At 42.1% G+C, this 23,439-nt stretch overlaps 2 protein-coding genes, 1 long non-coding RNA gene and 1 other non-coding gene across 4 annotated transcripts; 1 reads left to right on the top strand and 3 right to left on the bottom strand.

Moving 5' to 3' along the window:
• Nucleotides 1-762: 762 nt before the first annotated feature.
• On the bottom strand, nucleotides 763-10,886 carry TTC5 (tetratricopeptide repeat domain 5). The gene is made up of 10 exons (XM_053468505.1): nucleotides 10,820-10,886; nucleotides 9,526-9,658; nucleotides 9,222-9,433; nucleotides 8,870-9,020; nucleotides 8,564-8,655; nucleotides 8,384-8,440; nucleotides 3,040-3,186; nucleotides 2,516-2,703; nucleotides 2,037-2,181; nucleotides 763-1,397 (listed from the first exon to the last, which is right to left on the bottom strand). The coding sequence occupies exons 1-10, from the start codon at nucleotides 10,868-10,870 to the stop codon at nucleotides 1,278-1,280; spliced, it is 1,296 nt and encodes a 431-aa protein (XP_053324480.1). The 5' UTR covers nucleotides 10,871-10,886; the 3' UTR covers nucleotides 763-1,277.
• A 1,609-nt stretch (nucleotides 10,887-12,495) lies between these two features.
• On the top strand, nucleotides 12,496-17,911 carry CCNB1IP1 (cyclin B1 interacting protein 1). The gene is made up of 3 exons (XM_053456942.1): nucleotides 12,496-12,813; nucleotides 13,455-13,794; nucleotides 17,626-17,911. Exons 1-3 carry the CDS (start codon nucleotides 12,517-12,519, stop codon nucleotides 17,805-17,807), a joined length of 819 nt encoding a protein of 272 aa, XP_053312917.1. The 5' UTR covers nucleotides 12,496-12,516; the 3' UTR covers nucleotides 17,808-17,911.
• A 673-nt stretch (nucleotides 17,912-18,584) lies between these two features.
• On the bottom strand, nucleotides 18,585-20,834 carry LOC128474574 (uncharacterized). The gene is made up of 6 exons (XR_008346366.1): nucleotides 20,812-20,834; nucleotides 20,101-20,139; nucleotides 19,899-19,975; nucleotides 19,668-19,708; nucleotides 19,255-19,326; nucleotides 18,585-18,745 (listed from the first exon to the last, which is right to left on the bottom strand). It is a non-coding gene; the product is annotated as an uncharacterized LOC128474574 (long non-coding RNA).
• Nucleotides 19,397-19,544, bottom strand: LOC128468581 (small nucleolar RNA SNORA79). Its single transcript, XR_008345872.1, has one exon. It is a non-coding gene; the product is annotated as a small nucleolar RNA SNORA79 (small nucleolar RNA).
• Nucleotides 20,835-23,439: the final 2,605 nt, after the last annotated feature.

The following is a 23,439-nucleotide window of genomic DNA, read 5'->3' as shown; positions in this document are numbered from 1 at the left end:
TGGCAAAGGAGATTCAATACTGAAAAATGTAAAGCTAGGCATTAGGGAAAAATTAAAAACAATGCAACATACTGTACGCTTTAAATTGTATACCCCTGGGAAAAACTACTAAGGGGAGGATTCAGGAATAGGCAGCAGACTTACCAATAGTATGCAAAGCCAGTCAGCAGCTGCAAAGGCCACTAAGAAATTGGCACGTATAAAATAGGGTATTGATTCATGGAACGGTAAGACCTCACCTTGAATATGCGATGCAAATCTGGGTGCATTATAGGACTAGAAAAAGTTCAAAGGACGGCTACAAAATGAATAAGGGGATTGAAAGATCTTAGTTATATAGAGAGACTAAAAAAGTTGCACACTAGAAAAATGGCATCTTAAAAGGGATATTAGAACACTGTATAAATATGCATTTAAAGAGCTCTCAAGTGGCTTGTTCATTAACAGAAATGTACAAAGAACAAGAGACCATCTTTAGAGATCGCAAGAGTGAAGATTTCATACTCAACAAAGGAAGGGATTCTTTACAGTAAGAGCAATAATGGGGTGGAATCCACTGCCAAGAGGGAGCGGTGCTATTAAATACAATAGACGTCTTCAAAAAGGGTCTGGGTGTGTTTTTGTAAACACATAACATACAGGGCTATAAATAATATAATAAACATGAATATTAACTTTAGTTACTATGACTAACCCTATGCCAACTAATTTTCTGTTCGGTCATGTCTGGTTACCCTTAAATGAATGAAATTACAATTACACTTAACTAGCAAACAAATGTAATTTTATTCTTTACAAAAGAGTTACAATCTTCCTCTTAACATGAGGGGAACAAAAAACAGATACGGCTGAAAATAAATTATTATAATAATCTTAAATTTGCGTTATAAATACAGCTACAGCATGGTCTTAAAACAACAAAACATAGTACAAGTAGCCAGGACAGAGAAGGCTGAAGATGAGACACACAGATGAAGCTGCCAAGTATGCGGATAGTGACAGGTGATAACTAACCCCTACGGTGTAATGTAGGTTTGCAGCAGACTAGTTTTTAGTTTTCTAAAAACAAATAATAAAAAAAAAAAAGATAACAGCAGTGAATAATGTAAGTAATAATATATAAATCAGAGAGAGTTAAGTGCTATTTTACCAGGCAATTGTGGTGTATAATTCTCTCTTTTTTTACATATCCTTCAAGGCTGCAATATTCAGAGCAGACATGAGATGCTGCCTTAACATTCACATTATTCACAGTAGAGCCCCTGCTGTCCTGTAAATCACTCGCTCTGGGGTCTGTATGCAACTGTTGCGCTTGCCTGGGTACTGGGTCCTTGAGGCTTGCCATTCACCAACAACCGGACAGGAGAATCAACTCGTATGCTTTGGAATACAAATGTCTGTTCAAAGAAACAAAAAGTATTATCTATTCCCATGTACCAATTTATGCATAGACAGACCGACAGGGATCATTATTATTAATATTAAGAATCAATTCAGTAAGTAGTATAGTTATAACACCCACATATAACTGCAACAGTCTATTCATGACAATATAAAAGTCTGCAACAGGTTAGGCATTCCTGGTGGAATAAGCCGAATGGCTAATGATTGAAGTCAATTACCAGAATGGTCAATAGTGTGGCAGCTGCTTAATGTTAATGATAATAAAGGCAAAATAACGCATCTGTGACATAAAAATCAAATTGCAAAATATAGCACTGAGTGCACTGTTCTGCCAACAACCACAGAATAGGGGGATTAAGGAGTACGTACGTCTGAGGAATTAAAAGGACGGATTGCACATGACAGTCGACACAGACATAACATCCCTTAAATGGCCAGCTGACTGTACAACTAAAACTCGCAACTGCCTTCATGGTGTTGAAAACAGGCAAAGGGTGATGGAAACCTCTAAATTGCTCATATTTCAAAAATTTACAGAAGCAAGGGTTTGGAGAGCAACAAAATACCAAAATAAAGAGCTATTAAGCATTACCTACTGTGTCCAGGTCCCATACACAATCACCACATCTTACCTGTCCCTTGTGCTGTATATTGTGCTGCTTCATGTGTGGCTCAGGAATGGTCACAGAGTCTCCAATAAGAACGCCCCAGCTGTCTACCATATTATAAACCATTATGGCATAGCAGGAACCCTCTGTATCTACAAGACCAAATGTACTGTTGGGAAAAAGTGAATAAATAATACATAGTGGTTAACACCTAAACATATTGAGTATTTTCAAAAGTAACCCCTTTTTATCCCACTACACACGAAGTTCCGCTTGTAGGCAATTCTCTCTCTGTCTTTGTACTTATACACTTGTGCACCTACCAACATACCAAAAGCAAAATTGCTGATTCAAGTATTTTTTTTTTTTTAATTAAGTCAATCAAAGCATATCAGCATCCTGCAAAAGCACATAATAAGTACATAGTTTTAGGAAATTGTTTTATACTGTATGATCTATTACATGCTACGGATTATTACAATATATACTATTAGCTCACTCACAAGGGCACTCGTTCTTCCGGCATCAAACTAAACACCACTCTCCCCAGCACGACACAGCCAGGGTTTCTTCCAGGCTGCAAAGAGCTGAGAGGCTTCAGCTGGGGCCCCCCAGAGCCTCCATAGTGACCAAGGAGCACAGGACTCAGGCTACTGAGCATGTTTTGAAGACGTTTGCCCCGTACCTTTCCCTGTAGAGACATTTAAACATATGACAGGGGAAAAAAACAGGTAGCCTTCTAGCTGAGAATAATGGGAGTCGTACTTCAGCCGAATATCTGTTGATTATCTGTTGAGAACCAAATAACACTTTTAATTCTATTTCTAGACTAGCGTTGCTTTGGCTGCTTGGAACAGTCTTCCAACAGAGATGGTAAATATGTGGAAGCCATTGGATATTTAAAATAGGAAATTACATTTTATCAAGCTAATGTTTCTATTTTGCATTGTGGCATTTCAGAAAAAAATACAAAAGTTATAGGAAAAGTATAAAATGTTTATATTCATGAAGTACATGGAGGACGTACCTTGTTGCTTAGAAGATCACAAAGTCTGCCAAGGTAGTCAAGCAGCTGCTGCTCCCTCATTACAGGCTCTGACCACGACGGTTCAAGAGCAGCCGCTCGAGAAAAGCCATCCAGAGCGCCTTGATACTTCTCTTCGTACTTACAGAGCTGGGCAAAAGAACAACAGATCCACTATGAAAATACATACTAAAATACCCCAATTTTCTTAAGTCCTATGTAATCATTGCTGTGGGTACACTAAACATTTAAAAGGGGGGGGGATCAAGGCTGGAAAAACAGTAATTTTACTCACCGTAAATTCTCTTTTCCCAAGTATAGTGGCAGTACCGTTGAGTTTGCTCTCTTCCCCGGGACAAACACTAAAAAAGATAGAAGGGGTTAAGCTCCACCCCCCCCTTACCCTATAACTGCACATACCGGCGACCAGCAGTCAGTTAATAACAAGAGGACCAAAGGATGGAAAAACATTATCTTATAACGAAATTAGGGAGGGAAACCTGTACTGCCACTATACTTGGGAAAAGAGAATTTACGGTGAGTAAAATTACTGTTTTTCCCGGCGTATAGTGGCAGTACCGTTGGGATATAGCAAGATCCCCCCCAAAAAGGGAGGGAGTTAGATCTGAACAGCGTGCAGGACTTGACGTCCAAACTCAGCTGCCGAAGCAGAGGAAATGTCCAGTCTGTAATGTTTAATGAAAGTGTTCCATGAGGATCACGCTGCTGCTTCACAAATCTTCTCCGGAGAGACTGAAGACCTGGAGGCCCAAGAGACAGAGAAGGATCGTGTGGAGTGAGCCTTAATCGGAGGAGGAATAGTCGCACCACAGGAGTCATATGCCAGCCGGATGGCATGGAAGCCATCTGGCCAGGGTAGATTTAGATACAGCTTGACCTGAAGATCTTACATGGAACTAAAGGAACAGATGGGCAGATGAGCGAAATGGAAGCGGTACGCCCCAAGTATATGGTAAGAGCTCTCTTAACATCTAGACAGTGCCAGTCACTTTCTTCTGGTGTCATAGGGTTTGGAGAAAACGTTGGCAGGACTATAGGTTGGCTAATAGTAGCTTGAGATAAGACTTTAGGCAGGAATGACGGCCTAGGATACATAAGTACGTTGTCCTGATGAAAGATGAGAAAAAACCTTTTGAGGCTGAGAGAGCCTGGAGTTCCTCAATCCGTCGTACCGATGTGACAGCTACTAAAAATGCTGTCTTCAGGGAGAGGAATATAAGTGAAACCTCTTGGAGAAGCTCAAACGGAGTCGAGCATAGAGCCTTGAGTAGAACGGTAAGATCTCACGGTGGAAAAAGCGATGTAACAGGAGGTCTCTAATCGTGATGGCCTTAAAAAAAAAATCTCCGAATGAAATGATCCGACGCCAGATTGAGTAGCAGAAAATGACGAACAGCAGACATCTGCCCTTTTAAATGTTGCAACCTTGAGGCCCGCTTTAAATCCCACATGTAAAACACGCAGAATGACCGGAATGGGTGGAGGAGAAGACTGCAGGCCTTGAGACTGACACCATTCAAGAAATTTCCTCCAGGTTCTTAGATAAAATCTTGATGTAGAGAGATTTACTGACCCCAAGAGGAGAGTAGTCATAACTGGGTCTATACCTTGATATTTCATGATCAGCCTTGCAGCAACCAAGCCGTCAATCTGAACATTTGAAGGATGTGGAGTGGAATTCCCTTTGTCTCCAAAACGTCTGCGGACAACGGAAGGTCCCCATATGTTACCGAAAGCTGGCAAAGGTGGGAAAACCAGCTCCGGTTTGGCCAGAACGGGATAACTGCCAGTACTCTTTCCTTGTCCATCTTGACTTTGAGCAAGACTCGAGGAATCATAGACACCGGAGGAAAGATGTATGCCAGGTTGAATCGCCACTTGATCTCCAGACCATCCAAAAAAAGGAGGGAAAACCATTCTGTATAGAGAGGCAAAAAGAGGGACTTTCCGATTCAGTCTTGTCGCCATGAGATCCACTTCCGGCAGGTCTACTATTGCCACCAACCCTTGAAAAATAGGCGGATGAAGGGACCAATCTGCTTGAGAACATCTGTTTCTGCCAGTACATTGTTCTGACTTCTGATGTGGACCGCCGAGATAGCTTCTAGATTTTCATGTGCCCATAGCATGATTTTTGTGCATAAACTTTGGAGACTGGTTACTCTCATACCTCCTTGTCTGTTAATATAGGCTAGCGTTGTGGCGTTGTCGGATTGAATCTTCACTGGGATGCTCAATATCCACGGTTTGAAGAGTACTTAAGCCTTGAAGACGGCATTTAGTTCCCTGAAGTTTGTCGATTGACTCGCTTCCTGCACTGACCACTTCCCTTGTGCTGTGTGAAATTGGAAATGAGCTCCCCAACCAGTCTGGGATGCGTCCATGGTAACTATCAGCCACTGCTTGGGCTGGAAGGACAGTCCGCTTGTCAAATTTCTTTTGACCTTCCACCACTCTAGTCGTTGAAGTACAACCTGAGATATCAGAATGTACTTGTCTAGATCCTCGTCGGTCCCGGACCAGTGTGACAGAACGTGCCATAGCAGAGGCCTCATTCTTGCCTGTGCCCAGGCTATCGCCGGCATGGTGGAAGTCATAACTCCCAAGCTGCTCATTACCCTTCTGATAGAGCAGAGAGGATACGCTTGTAGCTCGGCGACACTTAGCCGAATGCGTATGGCCTTGACTATTGGAAGATAGAGGCGTAGAGATCTTGAGTTTACCTGAAACCCCAGAAACTTGATCTCTGTGGTCGGGTTAAGCGTGAATTGGCTACATTCAGAAGCCAGCCGTGTTCATTGAGAAGAGTGATCATCACTTGAAGAGCTGTTAAAAGTTGTGCAGCGGATGAAGCTTTTATCAGCCAGTCGTCCAGATATGGAACCACAGCCATTCCCCTCAATCTCAGTTCTGTCGCCAACGGAGTGAGAATCTTGGTGAAGACTCTTGGAGCAATTGATAGGCCGAAGGGTAGCGCCTTGAACCGAAAATGATGGAAACCTTTGCTTGTCTTCACTGCAAATCTCAGAAATCTCCTTGACTCTACTGCTATTGGAACCTGCAGGTAAGCGTCCTGTAGGTCTATGGAAGCCACATAATCTTCTCTCTGAATCATTTGAGTAACCGAAGAGATGGTTTCCACACGGAAGTGTTGACATGGAATATATTTGTTGATGGACTTCAGATCCGGTACAGGATGAAGAGTGCCCCGGCTATGGGACCAGGAACCTGTATCTTTGAAACGTTTTCTATAACTCCCTGCTCGAGGAGTGTAGATGCTGCTATAATAAACGCTGCATACTTGTTCAACGCTGGGTAAGAGGATACTAGGAAACAATTGCATGGAGACCTGCAAAATTTTATGGTGTAGCCTTCTGATATAATCTGACGGATCCATGGGTTGCTGGTAGTCTGAAGGCGACCTCCCACTTTGACAGAACCGTCTTGCCCTATCTTGTCTAGCTGTTAAGGGTAAAATCTGGAATCGTTATGTTTCTGAAAGAAAGATCTATCCTACGGTGAGGATCACGCTGCCGTGGAATATCTCTGCCTATAATAGGGATACCTGCGGTTCCATGTAGGCTAGACATCAAGAATTCATTACAAAGCTTCAAATTCTCCAAAAGTTGTGAAAAAGATCCTTATCTGCATCCTCCAGAATGTGGCTTCCAATTTCTGGAGCCATAAGCCTTGAGCTCTCGCTACTGCTACTCCAGCTGATGTTGCTTTGCTTTGATGACCTTAGAAGATTCTGCTATTAGCGGTCTCTGCTCCTATGTCCATGGTATCTTTTAGGCCGGAAACCTCTCCGATCGGCAACGTAGTTTTCTTAGACAACTGAGCAATCTGGACATCACCCTTAGGAAGCTCTCCCCACATGATGTCATCTTAAAGCTTGAAAATATGTTTAAAAGTGTCTAGAAACAAACACACATCACTTGGATGTTTCCACTCACGCTGTGCAAATTCCATTAGGTGAGGCAAAATTGGAAAACCCTTTTTCTTAGCTTCTGGATTCAACCATATCTGGTTTACTCCTGTAACAAATTTCCCCAGTTTTTGCGAAGGAAAACCGGATTCCGACTCTGAACCTTCAGAACTGGACACAACTATAAATGAACGCGAACATTCCCCAGACGACAACTCTGATGTGGATGAACTTCGCTTGTCGTGCACCCTTGGTTTGGCAGCCTCCTAAATGCTTGAAATGTTTGAGACAAATTATCCTGGAACCAGGATAGAAAGGACAGCATATCCTTCTGTTTCTCTTTTGCCCGGATATCTGCTAAACACTGCCGGCACATCTCCTCCTGTAGCCGTTTGGGAGAGGAGGTACATTCAAGGCAAGCCAACTGTTTAGACATGCATGAAGCCTTTCAGGGAGGAGCCGAAGGCATTTAATCCTTCTCTGGAGATGAAGGTTAACATATTTTTTGGCGTATCAAAAAGATCACCAAAAACCGTGTGGGGGGTTCAGACAACACGGAAACCTGTCCTGACACACACTCTTGTGGTCAGACAGGTTTGCACAGCATAAAATAGGCAGCCAATTTTGAATTTGGCGCCAAAATCGGATGATCCGAGCCGCGCATGCGCTGTAGCACGGCCGGATCATCAGTGGAACGCATAGCCACCCGGGCGTGCGTTCCACCGTACTGCGCATGCTCCTCCCCTGCTTGAAACAAATCACCGCTACAGATTCACTCTGTAACGCGGTGCTGCAAAGATAAGCCGAGCTCCCACCCGGGGAGCGAACGGACTTGCAGGAACCCCCTTTCGCCGGACACAACCCGTGTGCCGGCCGATCCGGATCCAAGCTGCTGAGGCAGAAGAATGGAGCAGAATCCCCAGTGCTCGTCCCTGCGGGACAAAAAAGAACTGACTGCTGGTCGCCGGTATGTGCAGTTATAGGGTAAGGGGGGGGGGTGGAGCTTAACCCCTTCTATCTTTTTTAGTGTTTGTCCCGGGGAAGAGAGCAAACCCAACGGTACTGCCACTATACGCCGGGAAAAGATATGGCAAAAAGCTCCTGTCACTTAGGGAAGTAAAACACTTGGTTACAATATCACTGAGTTAGAAAGTTTCAAACATCTGCTTAATGTTAACACCTTTGTTGTATCTATATCAAACTTGTGTAGATTTTAAACAGCAGTGTCTACACGTCTTCCTATGACAGCTTAACCTATACAATAGTATTTTCCTTATCCTTCAATCCCATACTCACATGCATCCAACCTGCTTTATTGCTGATTATTTACTTTCTACACAACATCAAAGTGCGCTAGAAATACCCAAGAGTACAGAATACTGTAAGTAAAACGCTTACAGTTGCTCTGTTCAGATGCAGATCTGGATTACTGGAGGCAGTCTTGTCAACTCTTTCCTAAAACAGAAAAAGCTCGTCAGAATAAGAAGGTGTTTTAGAAAGGATGGAGGATGATGATGATGATGATGATGATGATGGCTAATCATACCAACGTGGCACCGGAACGTTTGTGACACTCACTGCTTGCACGTATGCATTTAGAGCCTGCTGAGATATTTTGGGATTCTGTCCAGTGCAGAAGAACAGCGAGAGATACGCATTGCCGAGGATGTCTACGGAAGGGAGGTGCAAATTAGTACACTGTATATAATGGCAGAGGGAAAGACTAAGACAAGAAAATGAGGCACATTGCAAAAATGGCATTATAGTTCATAATGCACTAATATAACTGATTTGCATCTGATAGGCCCAGTAAAAAAGGTATAATTAACTCTTTATACACGTAACTCAAATATATTCTCATGACTGATACACTGTCTTACTCACACCAAGAGGTCCCATCACGAGGGTCCATGTTTACAGCTTGTTTGGCTTGTTTCACGCTATCCATGATGTTCCTAGAATTTTCATCCACATCTTGAGAGCGCTGCTGCCTCATCACCATAGACAGATTGCGCAATGAGACCTTGTTCTTGCACTGCAAGATGCAAACAAACAAGATTAATTAATTGCTTTAATATCTCACCTTCTTCAGTCCTATATAGCAGAATACATACATGCCATACAAGGACACTTCTGTAACACTGCTATGTCACAGACTGAGAGGGTACAGTATTTATGTCACCATAAGTCATGCAACTTTATTCTCAATGTTGCTTAGACGTCCTCTGTCCCTTACGTGGTTCAGCGCGCCTAAGAAGCATGTCTTGGCAGATGTAACATCCATTTTCTTCCAATACACTTCTCCTAGCTGGTTCCAACCTTCAACTAGACTTGGATCCAGTTTGACAGCCTTAGAGAGGACCTCCTCAGCCTCCTGGTTGTAATTTGGTGTTACGTTCAAAACCTTTCCTTTTAGCATTAGGAAGAAAGCCCTGTTCTTCCAGCCATCTTAAAAAAATAAATAAAAAACAAACATTATTCTAATTGCTAATATGTACCCAACCCTACTGACAAGAAAACACCCTGAGGTATTCAGTTACCATCCATCTCCTCTATCTGATAAATGGTTTTCTCCATTTCTTGCTCCACATCATATTGCTTCCGTGCTGCATCTTCCACACTGTGCGTTTCAAAGTAGTGGTCCCGAAAATGATAGAGTTTGTCAACCAGCTCCTAAAAACCCAAGAAAACATAAAAAAAAATGTTTCATAGAAGCTATGTGTTCGCTTTAAAACAAGAAAGAAAACGGGAAGTGATCTGCAAAAACCGGCAACAGTAGAAACCCATTTTATTACATAGCTCTCGTCAACCTACATAATAGATGTATGCACACATGATATGCTTCAAACGTATATAACAGACTCCTAGATTTCCTCCTTTATTTTACGTGTAGTATATCACATGGTCATTTTTATTTATTTTTCTTACATTCCACAAAATACTAAATAGGAAGTTGGAGCCTGTTGTATTACCACTGTTGGTAACATAGGGAATAAATATATTGCTATATAACCAACATACAGAACAAAATGCCTTCCATAGCGTATTTATTGTAAATCCACAAATGTTAGCAAAAAAAAAAAAAAAAAACACACACACACAATAGAAAAATACTATTCTCAAATTTCTCCCTAGTTATAAGTTAATATAGCGGCATCATATTCTGCAGTGCTGTACAATGCGTAAATGGAACATTAATAGTGAATTACATAACCTGGATTTTTGGAAACAAAAGGTGAAGAAATATATATGTTTTACAGAATGCTTGCTATTCCTACTTTAGCTCAAAATACACTTGCCATGCATGGATTATAAGTGAAATTAAAGCATAATATTCGTTATACCTCCATACCAAAACCGTGTGACAATCACATCAAAGCTGCATCTTGTATTTGTTGTTATGGCAACAGAAACAACAAGTGTGACAGTAACTATGATAAAATCAAGTCAAACCCTGTGGACAGCTGACCCACCAATACAATATTCTGTATATTACAAACAAACGTGTGCGTGTATGCAAATATAATAAGAAAATCTGAATATCGGTGTAATTGCTTTATGCTCGTTTTGACAGATATACAATTACAATAAGCACATGCTTTACGTTATTTTTCACACACCGTTGTGTTTTGTGTAAAGCACACAATATCAATAATAAAGCGCGGAAATGTTACTTGGAGTTTGACACCATGGTCGCGGACGGTACAGTAAATACGGATAAACACGTGTACGTATCAAAGCGCAATTAGGACACCTGCTATCTGAAAGGGTATCCGGCAGACGTCCACCCCATCTAATATCAAATATAACGACATTAAAACATGCACCTTGTACCTGCAATCTATTCTTGATCTCAGCCTCTGCATCTGCTCCCCCTTCAGCCATATCTGCAGCAGCTCCGCTCCTCCCTCTTAGTGAGTGTGTTAAAGGACCTGGCGCCTGATAAAGCGGGAGCGCTATCACAGCGACTCCTAGTGGCACGGTGGAGTTACAACAGGCAATACATACTGTTAGTGAATTCCCCCATTCACTCAATATTGCTGCAGTAGTAGCAGCTCGAATATATATATATATATATATATATATATATATATATATATATATATATATATATATATATATATATATATATATATAGGATATAATATCCTAGGTTGTTTATGTAGTTGATAGTCATAACTGAGTTTGTAAACATGCCCCCCTTTCATGACAGGACGTCAGTCAAAATAGTGTTACTATGATCTATGATGTTACTGTGGTAACAAGAAGCTTTCCTGCCTAACTAGGAAGTGAAACCACGTTCAGGACAATAGTAAATTCCGACTGTTGACTGTTAGCTGTCTGCCTAGTGAAAAGCAAACGGGGTGGGTTAAGGGGTAACCTCTTGAACATTAGGGGGGTTAAGAAGGGCCGAGTGGTCACGTGACTCTGGCAGTCGCTCCTTGTTGCTCGGCAACGCTCAGATCCAGTCACATCTTTCTGCCAAGGCTTCATGGTAACTGACACCAAGAGTTGAATGTAAGGCAAAGGGGACCAGAAAGAGGGGAAGGTGTCAAAAAAAGATAGTCTATGTTATGCCCAGTTAAGTCCAGGTGTGAGGAACCTGTGCTATTTCAACACATAATGAATTGAATAGTAATGTTACACTGTACACACCACAGCACAGATAATTAGCACTGGCCCTTACCCTCTCTCACACATTATATAGGAGAAAACAGCAAATTGCAAATGTGTATAGCTAAGAAGCACCAAATGCATGCAGGAATAAAAACACATTTCAACAGGTTAGCCTTTGGTTTGCTACAGTCACCGAGTTTTGTAAAAAAGTATACCAGCAATCCATTCGTTGGCTCCCAAAATGAATTACACACAAGGCCCTGTGTCACTAAACTGATATTTTATTGACGTGTGTGAAAAATGTCTGCTGTGGTCCAATATATTTTTCCTGACAGATGTCCCTGGTGGGCTTTCATACAGAGCCCTTTGCTGCACATGAGATAGCAAATGTGTCCTCTGGGCTTCCGTGATTTCAAAATGATGGGCCAGTAGCAGAAGTGTGTGTGTTTTTCTTTTAAAATGTATTATTATTGTCTGTTTAGTTACAGTTCCAATTTAAACCCTGACTGGACCCTTTCCTCTTATTTGTATGCCGTCCCCATGTGCTTGTGTTATGCAGGAAAATGTTTTCTCATCCAAATCAGTTTTTGTCCATCCAGCTTGGCTTGCTCGATAGTCTAAAGGTTGTCTACACTGCCTGTACACAAGAGCTAGACCATATGTCAGACAGCATTTCTCAAATACCAACATTGAACAACAGCTCCTCCCTTCAACATGCATTCCTTGCGCTGCCTTCATTTGTAGTTTGTAGATTTCGGTTAATACTCTACATATTGAGCCTGCTTTAGATTTTTACCGTACTGCCAGAAAAACATGGGTTAAGTGATAAAGCATTTTTTTTACATACCATAAAATGTAAAGTTTCAGAATCATGTTATGTCTTACAATGTCTTTCAGTGTTTTACCTGTCAGCTATGTCAGTGTGTGAGGATCTATTACTGTGTAATTACCGCAAATGCCGGGTAAAGCTGTCTGGCTACGCATGGGTTACAGCCTGTTCACACATATTTTGTGACCAGCATGGAAGTGGTGAGTTCAGTCGGTCCCCTGCTGTCTGTCCAGCATGTAACAGCACCCTTTCTGGTAAGCTGGATATTGTCCGTACAGAGCTCAGTCCCTCAGAAGAATATAAGGCCATGATGATGGCTGGATTGCGGCCTGAACTAGTTCTTGACATCTGTTCCCGAGCATTAACTTTCTGGACCTACCAGGTTAGTGGAAATTGTTACAGTTTTCTGCGGTGACTCGGTGTCGTTAGATTAACCGTCAATATTTTAAAGACATAAATAGAAGTGGGTAGTTTTCCTAATTATAAGACCCAGGTTATTCTATTAGGCGATCAGACTCCCTGGTTCATTGCTGCTCAAAGCACCAGTTGTAGAGTATCTTCCACTTGAAGTAGGTGCTCTTCTAAGAGCCAGAACATCATTTCCCAGTGCTCTGCACAAGGAGTACACACCCAGCATAGGGAACAGATGCCCTGAAAAGTAGGTCCAGGATGAGGACAGCTGGGGTTACTGCGTACATCACTGAAATCAAATTTCTAGCCTTAGATCTCTATTAAGTTGATTTTCATGGAAATAGATTTTTATTAATTAATTTAAATATAAAAAGACCCTGCTAATTTTGATGAGGATAGCTGTATAATGAACTTTGCTCTAGATCTTAGGGAGTAGAGACTTCTTAATTACTAAATTCCAGCACTGCAGTCATCAGTTGCTGATCTTTAAACATTTAAACATTTGATCTCTTAGTGTGCGCTTCTTCAGTACAGGTATATTGTGTATTTGTTACTGTCTCTGATGTGACTACATTTTTATCTTCTGTCTGTTACATATTGTTCCCTCCACAGGTATACCAGGAGCGCCTGTATCAAGAGTATACCTACAGTAAAGCAGAAGGGCACCTGAAGCAGATGGAGAAACTTTATGCTCATCAAATGCAAAGCAAAGACTCAGAGCTGACAGCCATGAAGGGGGAGATGAATTCACTAAAGAAAATGCTGGAGGAATACAAAAGGAAGTACAGCGAGCTCTCAGAAAAACTGATGGATCGCAACAGGCAATATCAGAAGCTGCAGGGGATGTATGATGCACTGAGGCTTCGCAATATTGCTGTGGCTAATCGGGAGTCATCAGCAAGTGGAGATAGAATTCAACACGATCCAATCAGTGGCTTTGGATTCCCTTTCGGTAATAGTAGAAGAATGCTTAAATCTAAAGTAAACTACCTACTTTAATGTTAATTATATAGAAAATAGGAATTCTTACCTGGGAATTCTGTTTCCTATTGCATCCGTTGGCAGCATTAACAGGAGAGACTCCGCCCCCAAAGGTAGGACAGGTAAAAAGACAAAACCTTTAAAAGGACACCTTCCCCTTTGGTACATTGTATAATTAAAGAGAAGTACCACAAAAAATGCATAAAAGTCTTTATTGGGTCAGAAAATAGTACTGCCAAGGATGTGCTAGGAAAAGGAATTTCCTAGGCATCTAAGCAGTACTAACAAGAGATATAGCAGAGATAAATGAGCGGTTAAACAACAACTTGCAAAACTAGTTTATCAAAAGTAGCATCCTTAGTAAAGGATAGATCCAACCGGTAGTTATTAGCAAAAGTATTGGTAGATTTCCAGGTATTCGCTTTGCAAATCTGTGCAGGAGAAATTCCTGCCCAAAATGTCACCATGGCTCTGGTGGAATGAGCTTTGATACCTCGTGGAGTTTCCTTACCAGCCACTAGCTTCCTTCATGGCGAAAACTATCCCTCTAGACACCGTGAATCTCTGTTCCAGTTATCCCTTCTCCGCCAAACTGTACAATTGGCACAACGCAGTTTTCCTGGCATCCTCCAAACCCAGACTCACCCATCAGACTGTCAAACAGAAAAGCGTGATTCGGCACTCCGCAGAACATGTTAACAGTGCTCCAGAGTCCAGTGGTAGCGTGCTTTACATCACTTGATCCGTCTCTTGGCATTGTACTTGATGATATGAAGCTTGCATGCAGCAGCTCGGCCATGGAAACCCATTTCATGAAGCTCCTACCGCATAGTTTCTGTCAGTGGGAGTTTGAAACTCTTCAGCTATTGACTGAGTTGCTGCTGTTCCTAAATGCTTTCACTTTCCAATAATACCGCTTACAGTTCACCTTGAAATATCTTGCAGGGATGAAATTTCACAAACTGACTTATTGCAAAAGTTGCATCATATCACGCATAGTATCACACTTGCATTCACTGAGCTCTTCAGTATGCCCCATTTTTCCCATGTTTGTAAATGCAGAATAGGTGTTTAATTTAATACACCTGTGGCAATGGGTCTGATTGAAACATCTGAATTCAATAATTAAAAGGTGTGTCCCAGTACTTTTATCCATATAGTGTATCAGGATGTGTAGAAGTTCTTGGAAGGTGATGGACAGAAGACCAGATTTACAATATCTTGCTTATGAAACGCAGAACACACCTTGGAATGAATCCCAGAGGTAAATATACATTTTTCTTATCTGGGTGGAATCGCAGAAAATGGTTGAGGAAAGACAATAATTCCCCCACTCTCCTTGCTGAGGAAAACGGTCTTAAGTGTGAAGATGAAGCATTAACTGATGGAGCACTAGGTTCAAGTCCCATGCAGGCACTCTAGGTATTATAGTAGGATGCAAGCGACAAACTGCCATAATAAGCATCTTGATCCAAGGACGGTTAGCAAGTTTGTTGTCGAAAAAAGAACTTAAAGCGGACATCTGGACTTTAGGAATAACAGGGTGCAAACCCAGGTGAAAGCTATGTGGGAAAAACTCAAGGATCTTAACGAAAGAACCAAGTGAAGGAGAAATCTGTTCCTCATGACACCAGTGTGTTCACCCCTCCTTAGCAGTCCCCTTTCTATCTCCAAACCGTCATCTGAAAAGGCCCAGATTAGGGTGATTCAGGGGGCCTTGAATTACAGGTCCTGATGTGCCAGAAGTGGAAGGCAGGATTGGAACAGACATCCTCACCAGATCTGAAAACCAAGCTTCCAGGGCCAAGCCTGGGCAATCAGAATTACTGAGGCACAGGAGAGATGGGAAAACATAGGCCAGAGGAAGGCCCCAAGATTGAATGAGCGCATCCAAAGCTGGGTCCCCAATTCGAGAGAGAGAAAAAAAATCTTGAGATCTGGATTTAGAGGTCATACCCTTGGATATACAGGACGTCTGCTCAGATAAACTGCCACATGATCGAGAGACCCTATGATACGGACATCTGCCCAAGATCATATTTTTCCTGTCTCCAGATGATGACTTCTTGTTCCTACTAAACTTGTGAATTCGTATTCGGGCTAACATGAAAACGAACACGAAAGGTGCATTTTAGTTGTTCAGCCCGAATACCGACTAAACTAGCGTGGCATCGGCAAAACGTACACGAAGACACACAACACGAAGAATCTTTGTGTTCGTCTTCGACTTTGTGAATCTACTAATCTCCCTGGTCCCTTCCCCATCTAGCCTACCTTATCTACGCTGCATCGCAGGAGTTAACGGGAGAGGAAAGCCGTAGGTTTGCGCAAGGAGTTAAAAGGTCCGTGCAGGGGCCTCCTCTGGCATCAACCAATGTGTTAATGCTAGAGGAGGCCCCTGCTGACGACCAATAGAGTCGCTCTTATGGACCTTTAACTCCTGTTCCCTCCCCAGGTCAAGTTTCAGCGTCAGCAGTTGAAGGTCGGTGCGAGCGACTCTATTGGTTACCGGCCGGGTGCTCCTCTGGCATCAACCAATGAAGGAGCTCCCTGTCGGCGACTAGTAGAGTCACTCGCACAGACCCGTAACTCCTGACTGCAGAACTTGGCCTGGGCCCGCTTCAAGAGTTAAATGTCCGTACGAATGACTCTATTGGCCGCTCGTACGGAGCTTTAACTCCTGGAGCAGGTCTCCCCAGGCCGAGGGGGGCCAATAGAATCGCTCGTACGGACCTTTAATTCCTGGAGCGGGAAGACTAGGCGGAGTTTCGCTGTCAGGGTTTAATGGTCTGTACTAACAATTCTATTGGTCGCTAATATGGACCTATAACTCCTGGAGCAGGCCCTAGTCACGTTTCGGCACCAGGATTTTAAGTCTGCACGAGGGACTCTATTGGTCGTTAGCAGGGGGCGTGTCTGACATCAACCATTGAAGAGCAGCTGTGACCAATAGAATTGCTAGTACAGACCTTTGAAATCCTGGCACCAAAGCTGCTGCGTATTAGGTTAACCCTGTATTAACCCCTTCTAAAAAAAAAAAAAACACGAAGAATGTACACGAATTTTCACCCGAACCGAACTTTGCCCCACAAAGACGAACGCGAAGAGTTGGCGTCTACTTCCTACCTGTTTGTTGATGAAGGCTACAACAGTGCAGTTGCCCGACTGGATGCAAACTGCTTTTCCCTGTGGCAACTATCTCCAATGCTGAAGACTTCTCCAGAAGTGGTTGCTTGACAGTTGCTTCTCTTTGTGAGACCAGATTCCCTGCACATGTAATCCCCAACCAAACTGACTTGCATCCGTGGGGGTCCTTATCCAACTGCGGATACTCCAAGAAAGGCCTGAATCCAGATGTCTAGGCCAGACACAGAGACAGCAGAACTACCCTGTCCAAAGATAGAGGAAAGTGGTTCCCAACAGACAGGTGAAAAGGTCTGAGGTATGCAATCACCTAAGGGACTGCATATCTGGAGGAAGTCACAAAGCCCAAGTGTCATAAGGCGAGAGACCCTCCTTTACCGGCACAATAGATAAACCAGATCCCTGAACTTCCATTTATCTTCTGGAAGACAAACATTGGCAATGGTAACGTCAAGTACACACAAAAACAGAACTTTTGAACTGGGCTTTCTAAAGTATGACCCAGCCTAGACTCTAGATGGTATCAAGGTGTAGTTGTCCATTTAAAGGTTTTGTCTTCTTGCTGCCCTACCTTCAGGGGTGTAGTCTCTTGTTAGGAAAATTAAGACTGTCCCTGATATAGAGCAGGTGTATTAAGCAAATATTCATTATTTAATAGGACATTCTACCAAGTTCCCAGCTGCAAGAACACCCCCTGCAAGATCAGGGGATGGAGACCTCCACTCAAAGACATTCTTCTGCATATCCCCCTCAGAGGAGACTGGACACACCATATTCTGTTCACCTAGAAATGAAACCGGCCAAGAGGGATCCAGGGCCTTCAAGATTTCAAGGATGTAACCAACTGTCCTGTGTTTAATGGAGGTGTGAATCGCTCCATACTGTTTTAGCACTACGGTCACGAGTGTTTCTTGTGAAATTTACATACAAAATGTTTTCACTCATGTTTTGTTCTCAGAGAGGTATAGTTCTATAGAGATTATTCTTAGCATTGTTATAGTTTTTCAATGTGTAGAGAAACACATGGATTCCTCAAATTGTATACTTTAACAGTGACATGGAGCAGGCAAATATGTAAGGCTACGCACATATTACAAGTTTATTAAAGAGGGGGCACTAAGGCTGCCATACAACTTTGGAGCCATGATAGATGCATGGTCCCTTTAAGTCTACATCTGATCTGCAGACCGAGCATTCCATGTAATGCTACCCCCCCCCCCCCACAAGGCTGTGCACAATGTGTTTAGCCTAATAAAGCACCCTGCAACTGGAACTTTCCTCCAGGTGGCTCAGAGACTAATGCAGACGTGTCTACTCAACCCCTATAAGACCTCCTATCATAAGCAGCCAGTTGCACAAAATGTCCAACTATAGGGACGACTGCTACAACTTCTAGACTAGGCATTTTATTTGGACACATCTGGATACCCAGTACTTATACTACTGTAGCTACATTGGATAAATTGACCCTTTAACTTAGCTTTGTTAATGCTTGTTTTTAGATGCTCTACTAGAATACCATGTGACTAAAGCAGGTGGTTCCAGGACTTGCGTGTAGGGAGCATTCATCAACTACAAAACCAATTATTGAACAAGAGTGACCCAGACACATTTAACATTGTAGAAAATATTTAATAAAACCATACACAAGTGTACTGTTACTGTTGATATTCAGTAGAATACATTGCGCTACAATGTTTATACGAACTGCTATACAAATAACTCAGAGCGAACTCTTGTAATGTTGATGTTCAGGAAATCGCCGCGTCAGATGAAAGCTATGGGGAAGGAAACAAAGAATTAAAAAGTGAAGTATTTTTGGCCAATCTTCATACTTTTAGTAACAAGATTACCTATGAAACCACAGAGAAGTATACAAGTTCAACTCAAGTTAAGCTTGGCAATGACAAATTATAGTAGCTAAACAAAAGTCACTGATCAGTACAAAAATTAATCTTAGGTCCCTCAAAGCAACACTTACTCCAAGGCCACCTGTTAACAGATTTACCCACAATAGGCACATGTAGTCTGTGCTACTTTGTTGGACTACTAACTAATCTGGCAAAGCCTCACCCTGTGTAGCGGCATCCGTTTTGCCAAACAGCCCTTTGAGTTAAAAATCTGCTTAGCAGGGTTCAGGAAGCAATACGATTATCATGCTTGCAACCGACACTAGAGTCCCACCGATTTGAAAGAATTAAGCCCCCTTTGTATGTGTAAACATTTAAAACCATTTCAAAATTGCAGATTTGTTTTTAAAGATGAATGCATGTGAATTGCTAGTTACCTTTAGATGGTAAAATCCAAGTGCAGCATTGTAAACGCAAGTTTGTCCTCAGGCACCATTCCTTAACGACAGCTGTGCAAGCAAACAAAATACAGATTAGTATAATGAACATAAAACACTTAAAACCTAAATACAATCAAATAAGTGTTTGACCCCGCAAAATTCAGTAAGCGTGTAGAGGCAGCCAACCCGCCAGAGCACACTCCTGAGTGAAAAAGGTCAGTTTTAATCTGCGACAGTCTAAAATCCCACAAGCCCATAACTCGGGGCAAAGAGAGGAACGACCGTCGGTTAAGTCTACATTAATTGCCAATAAGATTTCTTGCTTATAGCTACTCATTATAAGCCTAGATAATCTCAACGTAGAATATTTGTTTAAACACTTTGTAATATAGATCACAGAAGCCAATTACCTCCATCTCACTCTTCTTGCCAGGAGTCACCTACTTCATACCTAGAAGTGAAAAGGAATGCAATTAAAGTCTTGTATGGCAAGAGTCAGACTGACTAGCTGGGCACGGTACAGCTCAGAGCATGAAGCCTAATCACAGAATTCAGGTGAAACACGGACTATGCAAAACTCATCACTGTAGTACAGCCTGCCAACAGTCCCTGGCCAAGCACGCAGTGCATCCACTACTCACCTTTTACATGGCATCGATGTAAGTCACCCCTCTGGCACAAGTAAAAAGCACGATGGTGAATCTCTGTAAGCAGCCATCTAAAGAGAGGGGGTAATTGTCAATTAGCCAGCAATTAAAAAGCAGCCCTTTGTCCAATAAGCCAGGAGAATCGGTTCACATGTGTAGTCACAAGATTCTCACGTGAGAGACAAAGGATTCTTACCTTGCAAACGGCTGTTCTCAGCAGGCAGAGGGCCAATTCCTAAAGAAAAAGCAGACAGCATTGAGAACATGCAGAAGTTTTCTATTCCTACCAATCTTACAGCACATAAGCAAAAACCAAGAAATGCTAAGCTTCAGAGGTTTGTGGAGCATCAGTTTATATACATCACAGAACCTCAGCAACTCTTACTTCGAAGAGTCACAATAAACACATTTTACTATTCGGTTAAACCCCAGCTTCCAGGAACATAACTGCCTGGCCTTGAAATCAGGCCTTTCCCTCGCATGACCACGTGCAAGAGAGCAAACACGAGGTTTAATGTAAGAGGAAGGGAGCAGTAATGACTCCAACAAAGGCCATGCTGCTCGGATCCACATTCCCGGAACAAACATGGCGGCCGTGTTAACCAAACCACGTGCGTGCCCTTAACTCGTACTTAACTTGCCCTCACGGCAGATCTACCGCACTCTATACATCAAGCGTATTGACGAAACAAACACCAAACCGACTTGCTGGCGATGCGGTCTTAAGAGAGTTTAGCTCAGAGCATAACTGTAATCAGTGGAAATCAGGTGAAACACGGACTATGCAAACTCATCACAGCATTCTCATACCGCCAGCCAGACGTTACATAAACTTGCTTATCTATTCTGCCAGCAGCAACACACGATTTCCCCGGGTAATTGCAACGATAAGCAGCCACTTACTCACCAAAACCGCGGACGCCCAAGTACGTACGAGGTGCACGTTGTCCCTTTCTTATATAGCCATGAATCAGCAGGAAGCGGCCGGGCGGAAAGGGAGGTGCTATGAATCTGATTGGTTAACAAAGCACGTTTAAAAAAAAACTAAAAAAACATAACACTTTACGTAGTCATGAAAAAATAAACCCAACAAGGAACATTTAAATCATTTGATAAATAAAAGCGTAACTCGGGGATTTTGTTCCAATCTCATCCAGTCTGAAACTGGACACCTTTCTGTCCTACATGGATGTGATCATATCTCAGACTAACCAATTGGTGATTTTGCTAGAACCAGTACATTAAGGATGGTATCCCTGCTTGATCGCAGGTGACCCACGTGTATCATTAATAATATGAAGTCAAGTTTTCCGTGTATAAAAGCTCTTTGGTAGCGCGTTTGGCGAGTCGCTACGTAGAATCTTCACGGCGGGCCGTTAAAGGGTTAATATTTCAAGTGTTTCAGGGCTGCCCCGTTTAGAAAGTTCCTAGGTACGGTATAGGCATGTCCATAAAATTATATGCCAAAAAAAAACTTTTTAACTTTTTTTTTTTAAGTAGTAACATTCCTTTTAGTTTCCTTCCTCTGTTAAGAATCATTTAGAAGGGGACCACAATGTTTACCCACTAAGTGCTTGCTTATTTTAGTACCTAATATGCTTTAGGAGATAGCTTAACGCGAGTAATTACTTTGTTGCTAAACAAAGTGGAGATCTTATACAGAATCTTTAGACTAGTCAATTTATACCATCTTAAAATCACTTTTAAAGTCAGTCTTACCAAAGTGGTCATTAGTAAGATGAATGACATTTCTTTATGCTGTTTTTATTTAAATAGAATTTATATATTCCCATGTGCAGAAGAGACTTCAATTAATTTCATCAGAGACATTATTTAACAAAGCTGATATATCGGCAGCATGCAAATGCAACTTATGAGTTAATGGAGCGGCTTTGGAACATATGAAGTCGGAACATGTGTTTGCTTGTATGCAGTAAGATACCCCAAAAGACAATGTAAAATAAGGTACAACCGCACAGAAATAAACAGCAATTATTTAATGCAACAGATTTAATACAAAAGACACAATTATGTTGAAGGCTTCACGTCTAAATGTTTATTTTGAGTTGGCTATTCCCTGTATTTTTCCTTCTTTTTCTTCTGTCCCCTAATCAATTGCTAACTTTTTTTCACCATGACCCATTGTAGTAATATCATAAACACTAATGAACCTGTTCACATGCTGCTGGAAGGATACCGAACTCTTGGCCCATAGGTCATGTTGAACCAAGTGGCCTAATAATATAGCACTCAAATACTATTGTACAGTACTATGTACAGTGAAAGTCCGGGCATAATTATGTGAATAGCAGTATAGGGCCCTCACCCCAAATTTGGAGAACCTTGTCCTAGCTTAAAGTACTACTTCCTATAAGAAGGCCCTAACCCCTAGCCTAACGTTGTCCTTATCACAGTATCCCAGGTGGCCCTCTAAACAGTTGTGGACCCAGGTATGGTGGGTCTGTAGCGAGGTCAGGAATGTAAGTGTTCATTCTTATAAAATTAGTTCCAATCCATTTTTTCATAGCCTTGGGGATTTTGGTCAATAAGGGGAGAAAGCCTTGGGCATTTCTCAGATGGGGCACCTCCTTCATGGTGTAAACACATTTAATATTCCAGATTTAGAAAAAAATAATTTTTATTTGAGAGGGTGCCAAAACTATCAAAAGCTTTGAGTGCATTTTGGAAGGGATCATTGTGGCGCAGTAATTGTGAGCGCAGATTGTGGCAGGTACTGCTTCCAGACTGTGCTTCCTTAGCCTGGGATGACACCCAGGAACTCCACCAGCCAGGAAAAGCATAATCCACAGACAAATGTAGTGAAGCAGGAACAACGATTATAGCCATTAATATTATTTTCCCCCTCCCCAGTCACTAGCCAAGACTCTGCGTAAGAGAAAAGACTCTTTTATTAGGCGCACATACATATGTTTATATACAGAAAATGCAATTAACATACAATAGAACACAAAACGCAAACATTGTTCCCAATCTGGTCCAGCCCTTAACTCAGGATAGTATACAATAGTCTTTTTGTAATTCAATTAGCTCCTGGTGCCTAACTCTGGGACCCCTTGTGGATATCATGTCTGGGGAGTATTAAACACATTGCCTGGGAACTATGGTGGCCACATCAGACATATTTTCCAGGACACATATACTTTTTACATATTGCTGACCAGCCCAAATAATATGCTGGCCTGCTCCTTGTCAAATATTTGCCTCTACCATGTGAAATATATAAACCACAAACCAACATGTTCATCGCCTAGTGGCACAGCAGAATTAGCATTACTGTGTGATAATACCATAAATAATTCACAAGCCTGTGTAATACCCTACATTTGCACCAGGTGGCGATAAAGTACTAGATTGATGATCCCCTGTGAGGTAGCGTCAGACTGCAAGCCTCCAGCTGCTCTTCAACTACAAATCCCGTGATGCTTGAGTTGTAGTCCCAAACCCGGAGAGCAGTAATTGGTGATATTTCCTGGTTGAAGATTATCGCTGCCCTTTCAATTCAATAAAACATCAT

Source organism: Spea bombifrons, chromosome 1 (assembly GCF_027358695.1).
Source record: "Spea bombifrons isolate aSpeBom1 chromosome 1, aSpeBom1.2.pri, whole genome shotgun sequence".
NCBI lineage: Eukaryota > Metazoa > Chordata > Amphibia > Anura > Pelobatidae > Spea > Spea bombifrons.
The sequence above is the reverse complement of the archived record's forward strand: the minus strand, read 5'-3'. Positions and strand labels throughout refer to the sequence as shown.